This window comes from Oncorhynchus mykiss, chromosome 5, assembly GCF_057628025.1.
Source record: "Oncorhynchus mykiss isolate SJ-2025 chromosome 5, ASM5762802v1, whole genome shotgun sequence".
Taxonomy (NCBI): Eukaryota; Metazoa; Chordata; class Actinopteri; order Salmoniformes; family Salmonidae; genus Oncorhynchus; species Oncorhynchus mykiss.
The window spans coordinates 24,644,194-24,656,354 of NC_143026.1; the positions used below are offsets into that span (position 1 = coordinate 24,644,194).

Genomic DNA, 12,161 nt, shown 5'->3' on the forward strand with positions numbered 1-12,161 from the left:
AGAAAGACTGGCCTATACTGTAGGTAGAATGCCAATCCATCTCTACACACTGTACCTGTTTATCAGAGAACTCTCGGGCGTCCTTCTCTATGTGTCCCTCATACAGGTTAGTGGTCATGTTCATCAGGCCCACCTTGGACAGCCCAAAGTCTGTCAGCTTGATGTGGCCCATGGAGGTCACCAACAGACTGAGGGTGGGGGAGAAAGACACGAGCATCACATAGATACCAATGAAGATAGATCTCCAAATCTGGCTCAGAATACAATAAGTAAATGAGTGACATTTGTGCCTCTGCATCTGCTTTGCTTGCTCTTTGGGATTTTAGGCTGGGTATCTGTAAAGCACTTTGTGACAATTGCTCATGTATAAAGGGCTTCATAAAATAAATGTGATTGATAGACATCAATGACCAAAGTGACTATTTTAAAAACGTAAAGATCAGCAGTCTGAAGGGTGTCTAACCAGATCTGTTCATGCAGTCTTGCCAACTACTATGACATGTGTTGTCTTACCAGGCTAAGCAGCACTAACAGCACTAACAGATCTGAGATTAGACTATATCTATCTACATTCCCAGTGATAGTAGCCGACTATACTATAGCGATATTAGAGACTGACTTGTCTGGTTTAAGGTCCCTGTGGACGATGCCATAGTTGTGGAGGTACTCCAGAGCCAGCACCGTCTCAGCAAAGTACATCTTGGCCATGTCCACAGGCAGGGGGCCCATGTTCTTTAACAGGTTGGCACAGTCACCGCCTAATGGCATACAGACACAGAATTGTCTTACCGAGTTAATTCTGACATTAAAATACTATATACTACAATGAAGTACATTCAACATATGATTAATCCCTACCCAAAATTGGTAATACTTTTGGTAAATAATAGGGCTGAACAACATTAACCAGTATTTCTAGAGCAGTTTATCCCCCTGGTGAGCCTCCGGTCTTCCACAGTTTTGGTAAGAAAGAAAAGAAAAAAATAAATGGCTGCCTACCTTCCACATACTCCATGACCATGCAGAGGTGTCGTCGTGTTTCGAAGGAGCAGAACATTGAGACCACGAAGGGGTTCTCAGCGAAGGTCAGGATGTCTCTTTCCACAAATGCCTGCTGGATCTGGTTCCTCAGCATCAGGTTCTGTTTGTTGATCTTCTTCATGGCAAAGCGCTGCTTGGTCTCCTTGTGGCGCACCAGATACACAGCCCTGTTACAGTGAGAAGACAATACATCAGACACACTGTTCAGGCTGAGGTAAATCAAGCATATATTGCTCGGTCAGAGAATGACATTGTTAGTCATATGCAGGTAACTGCCAAAATAAAGAAAACACCAACAAAGTGTCTTAATAGGGTGTTGGGCCACGAGTCAGCAGAACAGCTTCAATGTGCCTTGGCATTTATACATGACCCTAAGCATGATGGGAGATTAATTGCTTAATTAACTCAGGAAACACACCTTAGATCATGGCTTAGGAAGAAAACAGGACAGGGCCATGAATTGGAGATGGTAAACATAAGTGAAAAATGTCCTTTGTATAAACCCAAATCACATATCCCATTCAAACACTAAATAACAGCTGAAACAGATCAGAATTCCATCATAACCGTCCTCACTGATACCAGAGAAGATGCTCTCACCCGTAGGCTCCGTTGCTGATGAGTTTGTTCATCTCAAAGTCCATCTCGCAGGGCTTTCGTCTGGATCGCAGGGCCGCATTCAGACTCTGGGACTGGGAGGACAAGAGGAGAGAAACTTTATTCTACTGAAATAATAACCTGCAACTAAAAACTTGAATAAAATATGCTGAATACTCACAGAGTCATCTGTCTCGGGTGTTTCAGCTATCCCACTATCATAACTGGTCATCTGAGCAATTTCTAGAGGAGCAGGACCGAGAGAAACAACATGTCAGCATTTCATTCAACTTCGCCATTTCAGCATTTTCACCTTCAGACACAAAACAGTGCCCTTTGGATCCAGATGTCTTCTATATACTCCAACATTTAGTCAAAGCCTATAGAGAGTACTGTATATTAACACACTCTTTATTTGGCAGTTAAGAAACAGTCTGTTGAGCGGAGTCTGAGAAATCCTACAGGAGGGGAAATTACATGGAAACCAGAAGAGGCAGCAACACAAACACATGTCGGACATCCAATAAGAAAACCACAACTTCAGAACACTCCTGTGTGTGCGTGTGTCTCTTGCGTGTACATTCGGGCATGCACATGCATGTGTGTGTGCATCCCCTCCCATCAGCACTGTATGAACAGCAGGAGCTAGCGAATCAGGAGTGGGTTGTTCGGTCATCCCAACAGTGACACTAAACACATTTCTAATGTAACTTAGCATCTGTCCCTGCCTAGGAGGCTGCTTCCAGCGCTCCAGGCTACTGGGCAAGAAAAAAAACACAGGATAGGCCCAGGGGAAATGAGTCAAGAGACATTGGCCAATGAGGACGGAGGTTAGTGAGCCAGTCTGTGTCGATCTGTTTCAGCTCTATAGGGAGACCATTTGTTCCTAATTAGTCAGAATGAACGCTGGGGTTTGAGTGGAGAGAGGAGAGGCACATTAGGATGGCAGTCAGTTCAGTACAGGACATCACTCTACGCCACCATCATAGAACTTCTCTATTCTTGTCATATTAGCCTTGCTAGTTATATTAGCCTAGCTAGTTATATTAGCCTTGCTAGTCATATTAGCCTTGCTAGTCATATTAGCCTTGCTAGTTATATTAGCCTTGCTAGTTATATTAGCCTTGCTAGTTATATTAGCCTTGCTAGAAAAGTTAGCTGTAATGCTGACAATATTTTGGTAATTGGGTAGCTGGTACTTCTAGTACTAGTTCTTCTGTAGTAGTAATACAAGTAATTCATCTTATCTAAAAAAAGAATTCTGCTCCAGCAATGCTTTCAAAACGTTAAACACCAATATCGAAAACATAATTAGGATTTATTTCAATTATATTATTTTCTCTCAGTACATTATGGAGGGAGTTTCACGAGGACGTTAACGTTAATTAAAATGTAATAAATTATTTGCCGATGATTCCTCTCCTCCACTGAAACGAGACTAAGAAACCAATTTAGGCTGTAGTGTTCTGATGAAACTGGTTGGGTGAAGTAGATTCACGATCAGAAATCTTATGCTTATATTCTCATCAGGTCATCAATGTAGTGTTGACAGGTGCTTTGAGAACAAAGTGTGAGAAGTGATGGGATGATATACAATACAATCTATTCACCTCATTGAATAATTGATTAAAAAAATGAAGGTCGACAGTAGCCTCAACAGCACTCTGTAGGGTAGCACCATGGTGAAACCGGAGGACAGCAAGCTTCCACCCTACTCTGGGTACATTGACTTCAATACAAAATCTAGGAGGCTCATGGTTCTCACCACCTTCCATAGACTTACACAGTAATTATGGCAACTTCCAATAGACATCCTCCAACCTATCAGAGCTCTTGAAGCATGACCTGACATGTTGTCCACCCAATCAAAGGGTCAGAGATTTAATCTAGTACTGAAAGCATCAGCTACATCTAGCTAGCACTGCAGTGCATAAAATGTGGTGAGTAGTTGACTCAAAGAGAAACAATCTGGGAACAAAATAATTTCTTAAATGGAGGAGCAAGAAAGTGCTTGCTATATTTACATATAATTTATATATTTTTTTACTTTCACTTACTTAGCTAGCAAATGCAACTAGCTAGTTTAGCCTACTCAAACACCCAGCTCAAACAGATAAATGCTATGTTAGCTAGCTGGCTATGACTATCCATCACAAGGAACTCTTCCAAGTCAAGGTAAGCTTTTGAAAAATTAATTTGATTGTCAACGGAGCCCGCTGGTGTAACTGCTATACTGCTTACTGATTGTACTGCATGATTTTAGCAGGTTTACTAACATATGGTGACAATGATATAGGCTATGTGTAGCAGTTATGATATGAAGGTTTGGCTTTGAAAGGTTTTTCGCATGGTCACAGACAGCTGATGTGTCGTGCATTGAAGTCCACAAGCAAAGGCAAAAGGTGAGAGGAGGAGAGCACGTAGATGCAAGGAGGACTCCACCGAGCTGTTTGTACGTGGCTCTGAAAGAGAACTGTTTGCGTGTAATCAGGGGTGTACTCAGACCGCCAATTCTGTTTAAAAACATTTCTTAAACAGAAGCAAACGGAACGCAACTGTTGGACTAATGATTACACACTCGATCAGTCTGAACGCGGCCCTGCGATCCAGACGAAAGCCCTGCGAGATGGACTTTGAGATGAACAAACTCCTCAGCAACAGAGCCTACGAGTGAGAGCATCCTCTCTGGTATCAGTGAGGACGGTTATGATGGAATCCTTATCATTTTCAGCTGTTATTTAGGATTTGAATAGGATTGGTGATTTGGATTTGACTTAATGGGCATTTTTCACTCATGTATACAATCTCCAATTCATGGCCCTGTCCGGTTTTCAGCTATTTTTTAAAATATATATTTTCTATTTTTGATATATTGAATGAGCTAATTATTTCAAAAGGCATAAAATATACTTGGTTGTAATGTTATGTAATCAAGGGTGGTCAACCATCCTCCAGGAGAGCTCATGTGCAGGCTTTTATTCCAGTCCTCTCTAACAAACCACATTTCAAATCAAAATCAATTAAAATGTTATTAGTCACATGCGCCGAATACAACTTACGAGCCCCTAACCGACATCGCAGTTTAAAAAAATATGAGTAAAAAATAAAAGTAACAAGTAATTAAAGAGCAGCAGTAAAATAACAGCGAGACTATACACGGAGGTACTGGTACAGAGTCAATGTGCGGGGGCACCGGTTTGTTGAGGTAATATGTATACGTCGGTAGAGTTAAAGTGACTATGCATAGATGATAACAGAGTAGCAGCGGTGTAAAAGAGGGGGGAGGGCAATGCAAATAGTCTGGGTAGCCATTTGATTAGATGTTCTGGAGTCTTAAGGCTTGGCGGTAGAAGCTGCTTCATCTAACCACTTTTTTATTGATTGAATCACGGTGCTTCCTGCTTTAATTTTTGCTTGCCAGCAGGAATCAGGAGGATATAATTATGGTCAGATTTGCCAAATGGAGGGCGAGGGAGAGCTTTGTACACGTCTGTGTGTAGAGTAAAGGTGGTCCAGAGCTTTTTTCCCTCTGGTTGCATATTTAACACGCTGATAGAAATTTGGTGAAACAGATTTAAGTTTCCCTGCATTAAAGTCCCCGGCTACTAGGAGAGCCGCCTCTGGGTGAGCGTTTTCCCGGTGTAGCCTCCGACACATTGGTGCGGCTGGCTTCCGGGTTGGATGCGCGCTGTGTTAAGAAGCAGTACGGCTGGTTGGGTTGTGTATCGGAGGACGCATGACATTCAACCTTCGTCTCTCACGAGCCCGTACGGGAGTTGTAGCAATGAGACAAGATAGTAGCTACAACAATTGGATACCACGAAATTGGGGAGAAAAAGGGGTAAAATTAAAAAAAAAAAAAAAAAAAAGGTTACAGTTTTGAATGTCCCCTTGGTAGTTTAATCTTCCGCCTAGGTCATCGATTTTATTTTCCAAAGATTGCACGTTTGCTAGCAAAATGGAAGGAAGTGGGAGTTTCTTCGATCGCCTACGAACTCCCAGAAGGCAGCCTGCCCTCTGGCCCCTTTTTCGTCGCCTTCTCTTCATGCAAATGATGGGGATCTGGGCCTGTTCGCGGGAAAGCAGTATATCATTCACGTCAGGCTCGTTGCAATGTCCCATACATTGGATGCCCAAATAAACTGGAAGTATCTACAAAACAAGTTTTGAAACCACATAATCCAAAAGAAAGGCTACATAAAAAAAATAACTGTTTGCGATTCAAACTTATTTGGATTCATCGAGATTGAACGGAATCCCAACTAATACAATGGTGAAATGAATCATTTGTTCAGTCAAAAATAACTGTTTAAATGAATTGTTCAAGAAAGTAAATCAATTTTGTATGACCTTATTCACGAGTGTTGGTGGAAAGTTTTAGGGATATGCAAACAATCATGTTAATAATAGTTAAACAGTTAATTACAGGGTACAATATATGTTTTGAATTGGCTACCTAGTTATTAGTCTGTTCTCTATCATATTTTATAGGCCTACCTGCCTGCCGCTGCAATGTCCGACTGTCTCTCTCTCCTTGAGCAACGGCCCACTCCTCTCGCACACATGCAGGTGATGTGCGCAATCACGGACGCACTAAAGTGCATTCCGATCCTGGCTTATATGTTGATATTTTAAAAAAAAATGTTTTTAACTGTGCCTAAAAAATGTACATCAAGATTAACTATTTGATATATTTCCATGACTTATCCAAAACGTTTTAGATTTGATCATTTTCTTAAACTTTTCCCCGCCTGGAAAACACAATTTTAAAAGTCCAGGATTTCCGTGACTGCAAAATATTGGATTGGTGCAAGCGTGGCTTGAGGGAGTTTCCACCATATTCCTCACACCAGTCCATTCCTTTTAAATCAATGAGGGAGTGTGTACACTTTGTGATACGGGTGAAAAATTGGAACGTAGCCAGTGTCATCTGTAGCGCATGAATATCAAGGCTAGCACATCTTAGGTTTTACATCACGAAATAAGTTATTTTCTACATACTCAGAAACTTCTTGATTACTTGAATAAAGCAGGCCACCACTGGAATGAGTTCACAGCCCCATGCAGCTTTCAGCAGAAAGCACTCTTTTCAATCTGAATGTGTGATGTTTGGCTGCACCTCCACTCATGTTGGTTTAGGCACTGTCTACCTGCCCAACTCCTAAAAGGTCAAACCTGGCATACCTTCCAGGGGGTCCCGTGTGAGCCCCAACTGGCTGATGATGTAGCGGGGGATGTCAGTCTTGATGCCCTGGCCCTCTTTGGCGTGACCCTCGGCAGCCTCCAACAGATGGTAGAACTCCTCTGGATCAAACTCCTGAGGAGAGGACAACACAGGGACACAGGTTTCACTACAACACTTCTGGAACTCTTAGTTTTAAGTTTCAATAGGCATTGTCTGAGTGCTGTTGGCTTTTCTCTGGGTTGATAATGTAACAATCAATCAATAGCAGGAGTGCGAGGAGGATGCATCTGTATGGCTCGTCACCAGGTCGCAAGCCTCGTCTTTATACAACAGAGACATGGATGAGATGTCTGTCAAATGACTCACATAATTGAAACCTAGTTTAGATAGAGCTACGTGGTCATTTGTGTAGTTCTGATTAGCCGTGGGACAGAAATAAGTCATATTTAGTATTAATGCCCAGAGATTTGACTAGTCACCCCACATGGTCAGGAAAAACTCCTGGCCCTAGTATAATTTTTGTAATATGTGTGAGTGAGAAGTCATTGCCATGTGCTTGGTAGCTAACTAGTGACAATCAGGCGAGACATACCAGGCATTCCAGGAGGCGCGCTGGCCTGGCGATGACAATGAGGATCTTCTTTACCAGCTCTTTGATGAAGTTCACCTCCTGGCTCTCCGACCGGGACGTGGACTATACACACACACACAACAGAACACACTCGCTCAACATTTTATACAGACCTGTGAGCTGATCAGTGCTCGGGACTGGAAGTACCATTAAGTAAGAGGGAGGGATTATCATAGAAAGCCTGCATGAGGGGAGAGGACACTGAGCAATACAGAATACCTCACTTAAAAAATGACTTTGAATACCGTAGCGGTAAGAGAGCACTGTAAATCAAATAATTTTGGTGAAAGAATCTGTTTGATTGTATCAAAGTCCTATGCAGTAATGTGTACCGATATTGTAATTACACTGTGCTTATTACTATGGTAAAAGGTTCATGTATTTTAAAGTGGGGCAGGTGGCACCACACTACTCTCTATTGCTTTCTTTCCTCGTCTACTTTCCTTCATTATGCCAGATGATTAATATGGGAGTAGACGACACAAGGAAAGGTAACCACTTAACATTACTGAGCTGCACCAGTAGGGTCACCCACCTCCTGGAATAGCTTCTCCAGCTTGTCGGTGAGCTCACAGAAGTAGCGCGAGGTGACGTGGCCCAGGCGGCTCTTCTCCAGGCAGTCGCGGACCAGCTCGATGATCTGATGGTGGGCAAACCCCAGCACACCGTCCGCCAGCGGCAGCACGCTCTCCGGGGAGCTGGTCCGGATGATCTCCTGGATCCTCTCCTCCATCTGGGCCGTGGCCTTGAGACATGGAGGGGTGGAAAAGGTTAGAAGGAGAGGACGAGAGAGGACGAGAGAGGACGAGAGAGAGAACGAGAGAGAGAGAGAGAGAGAGAGAGAGAGAACGAGAGAGAGAGAGAGAGAGAGAGAGAGAGAGAGAACGAGAGAGAGAGAGAGAGAGAGAGAGAGGGTAAAAAGGTTTAAAGGTGGTAGAAAGGGGTGGCAAAAGTGGTCAGAGAGGGTAAAAAGTTTAGAAGTGGCTAAAAAAGAGCAACTATTTTGTCACTGTGTAATAAACCTTATGTAAGACATTGGCATTTTGTTTTGATACCAAATGACAGGCGACAAGGCCCCTCACCTTAGGAAAGCGTTCCTTGTAGACATGGTTCATCATAATAATCTCATGATCACAACAGGATGGGGATCTTCCAGGGCTGCAAACAAATAAGAATATAAAGGAAAGATCAGTACTTATATTACAACACATACTGTATCTTACAGCAAAAAAATGCATTGATATACAGTGCTTTCGGAAAGTATTCAGACGCCTTGACTTTTTCCACATTTGGTTGCTTTACATCCTTACTCTAAAATGTATTAAATTGATTTTTTTCATTAATCTACACACAGTACCCCATATTGACAAAGCAAAAACAGGTTTTTAGAAATGTTTGCACAGTTATAAAAAAATAAAAACTGAAATATCACATTGACATAAGTATTCAAACCCTTTACTCAGTACTTTGTTGAAGCACCTTAAGCTCTGTCAGGCTGGATGGGGAGCATTGCAGCACAGCTATTTTCTGTTCTCTGCAGAGATGTTCAAATCGAGGTTTCAAGTCCAGGCTCTGGCTGGGCCACTCAAAGACATTCAGATACTTGCCCAAAGCCACTCCAGCGTTGCCTTGGCTGTGTGCTTAGGGTCACTGTCCTGTTGGAAGGTGAACAATCACCCCAGTCTGAGGTCCTGAATGCTCTGGAGCAGGTTTTCATGAAGGATCCTTGTACTTTTCTCTGTTCATTTTTCCCTCAATCCTGACTAGTCTCCCAGTCCCTGCTGCTGAAAAACATCAACACAGCATGCTGCCACCACCATGCTCCACCGTAGGGATGGTGCCAGGTTTCCTCCAGACATGATGCTTGGCATTCAGGCCAAGGAGTTCAATATCAGACAAGATCATCTGGTTTCTCATGGTCTTTTGGCAAACACGAAATCAAAACAAATTTTATTGGTCAAATGTGCCGAATACAACAGGTGTAGTAGACCTTATAGTGAAATGATTACTTACAAGCCCTTAACACACTTTTTTTGGGGCATTTTCTTAAAACTCAGAGATAAGAAAAACAAATAATTCAAGAGCAGCAGTAAATAATAGCGGGGCTATATACAGGTTCAGAGTCAATGTGTCAATGTGCGGGGGCACCGGTGACGAGGTAATTGAGGAAATATGTACATGCAGGTAGGGTTATTAAAGTGGCTATGCATAGATAATAACAGAGAGAAGCAGCAGCGTGGTGGGGGTGCAAATAGTCTGGGTAGCCATTTGATTAGCTGTTCAGGAGTCTTATGGCTTGTGGGAAGAAGCTGTTCAGAAGCCTCTTGGACCTAGATTTATCACTCCGGTACTGCTTGCCGTGCGGTAGCAGAGAGAACAGTCCATGACTAGGGTGGCTGGAGTCTGACAATTTTTAAGGCCTTCCTGACACCGCCTGGTATATAGGTATAGCTTGGCCCCGGTGATGTACTGGGCCGTACACACTACCCCCTGCAGTGCCTTGTGGTCGGAGACCGAGCAGTTGCCATACCAGGCAGTGATGCTCTCGATGGTGCTGTTAAACCTTTTGAGGATCCTTTTCCTGTAATCCACAATCTCCTTTGTCTTGATCACGTTGAGGGAGAGGTTGTTGTCCTTGCACCACACGGTCAGGTCTCTGACCTCCTCCCTGTAGGCTTCCTCATTGCTCTTGTTGATCAGGCCTACCACTGTTGTGTCATCAGCAAACTTGGTGTTGGAGTCGCGCCTGGCCGCGCAGTCCTGAGTAAACAGGGAGTACAGGAGGGGACTGAGCACACATTCCTGAGGGGCCCCCATGTTGAGCATCAGCGTGGCAGATGTGTTGTTACCTACCCTTACCACCTGGTGGCAGCACGTCAGTAAGTCTAGGATCCAGTTGCAGAGGGAGGTGTTTTGTCCCAGGGTCCTTAGCTTAGTGATGAGCTTTGAGGACACTATGCTGTTGAACACTGAGCTGTAGTCAATGAATAGCATTCTCACATAGGTGTTCCTTTTGTCCAGGTGGGAAAGGGCATTGTGGAGTGCAATAGATTGCATCATCTGTGGATCTGTTGGTGCGGTATGCAAATTGGAGTGGGTCTAGGGTTTCTGGGATAATGGTGTTGATGTAAGTCATGACCAGCTTTTCAAAGCATTTCATGGCTACAGACGTGAGAGCTACGGGTCAGTAGTCATTTAGGCAGGTTACCTTAGTCTCTGTGCCCAAGAACACTATGGTGGTCTGCTTGAAACATGTTGGTATTACAGACTCAGACAGGGAGAGGTTGAAACTGTCAGTGAAGGCCCTGCGACCTTGTGAATGTTGAACTGTTTAAAGGTCTTACTCACATCGGCTGCGGAGCGCGTGATCACACAGTCAACCGGACGAGCTGGTGCTCTCATGTATGTTTCAGTGTTACTTGCCTCGAAGCGAGCATAGAAGTTATTTAGCTCGTCTGGTAGGCTTGTGACACTGGGCAGCTCTTGGTAGGGCTTCCTTTTGTAGTCTGTAATAGTTTGCAAGCCCTGCCACATCCAACGAGTTATGGAGCCGCTGTAGTACGATTCGATCTTAGTCCTGTATTGACGCTTTGCTTGTTTGATGGTTCGTCGCAGAGCATAGTGGGATTTCTTATAAGCTTCTGGGTTAGAGTCCCGCTCCTTGAAAGCAGCAGCTCTACCCTTTAGCTCGGTGCAAATGTTGCCTGTAATCCATGGCTTCTGGTTGGGGTATGTACATACGGTAACTGTGGGGGCGACGTCCTCAATGCACTTATTGATGAAGCCAGTGACTGATGTGGTGTACTCCTCAATGCCATCGGAAGAATCCCGGAACATATTCCAGTCTGCGCTAGCAAAACAGTCCTGTAGTGGTAAAATTGATTTAAGTTTCCCTGTATTAAAGTCACTGGCCACCTGGAGCGCTGCCCCCGTATGAGCGGTTTCCTGTTTTCTTATGGCGGAATACAGCTTATTGAGTGCGGTTTCAGTGCCAACTTCGCTCTGCGGTGGAATGTAGACAGCTACGAAAAATACAGATGGAAACTCTCTAGGTAGATAGTGTGGTCTACAGCATACCATGAGATACTCTACCTCAGGCGAGAAAAACTTTGAGACTTCCTTAGATATCGTGCCTCCGTACATACCTGAGACTGCGCGAGCGGGGTCGCATTGGCGCTGTCCCCCTCCGTCGGTCGTCCCCGGCGATGCTCTCGGTGCAGAAGTGCTTGGAGAGAAAGTGCAGCTCATCCGGGGTGGGCTGGAAGGGTAGCTGGTGCAGCTTCTCCTGTGATGAACAGGACGACTGGAAATGAAATGAATATACATTGAACGAGAAAAGAAAAGATAAAAAGGAGAGGCTAATGCTTTGATGAATGTTTTTGCACGAGAGAATGACAGATACCAGGAGAGTAGCATGTTTGTTCTGACTGTTGTGTTTATGTGATTGGGTAAATGTTCATTACGGTATTGATGCCCTTTTACAGTGTTTTGAAAATGAAGGACAAACTTATGGGTGCCAAAATGGTTGCGACGGTACAGTAGATGAAAGCTAACAAATTACTGTGAACATTCCCATTTCTTCTCATTACATTGTTCTCAAATCCAATCCAAATAGGGATTCAATTTAAACTAAACTGTAAACATAGCCTGGACAAACAACACAGTTGCTGGTGTTAATCCCGCTCTATGGTAGTTCCCCCTAACCGG

General features: G+C 43.8%; 1 protein-coding gene across 19 annotated transcripts in view; it reads right to left on the minus strand.

The window, feature by feature from the left end:
• The window catches only part of LOC110523477 (microtubule-associated serine/threonine-protein kinase 3), a 174,235-nt gene that overhangs the window by 18,231 nt on the left and 143,843 nt on the right, over positions 1-12,161 (minus strand). For 10 of the 19 annotated variants that reach the window (XM_036977102.2, XM_036977101.2, XM_036977105.2 and 7 more), the window contains 10 exons: positions 11,600-11,757; positions 8,537-8,612; positions 7,990-8,199; positions 7,416-7,517; positions 6,823-6,955; positions 1,820-1,881; positions 1,642-1,733; positions 1,000-1,208; positions 620-758; positions 56-188 (listed from right to left, as the gene is read on the minus strand). In XM_036977102.2, coding sequence (XP_036832997.2) covers positions 56-188; positions 620-758; positions 1,000-1,208; positions 1,642-1,733; positions 1,820-1,881; positions 6,823-6,955; positions 7,416-7,517; positions 7,990-8,199; positions 8,537-8,612; positions 11,600-11,757 — 1,314 coding nt within the window. The remainder of the gene's footprint in view (positions 1-55; positions 189-619; positions 759-999; positions 1,209-1,641; positions 1,734-1,819; positions 1,882-6,822; positions 6,956-7,415; positions 7,518-7,989; positions 8,200-8,536; positions 8,613-11,599; positions 11,758-12,161) is intronic. The other 9 variants (XM_090234258.1, XM_036977104.2, XM_090234266.1 and 6 more) reach the window with 1 other exon arrangement.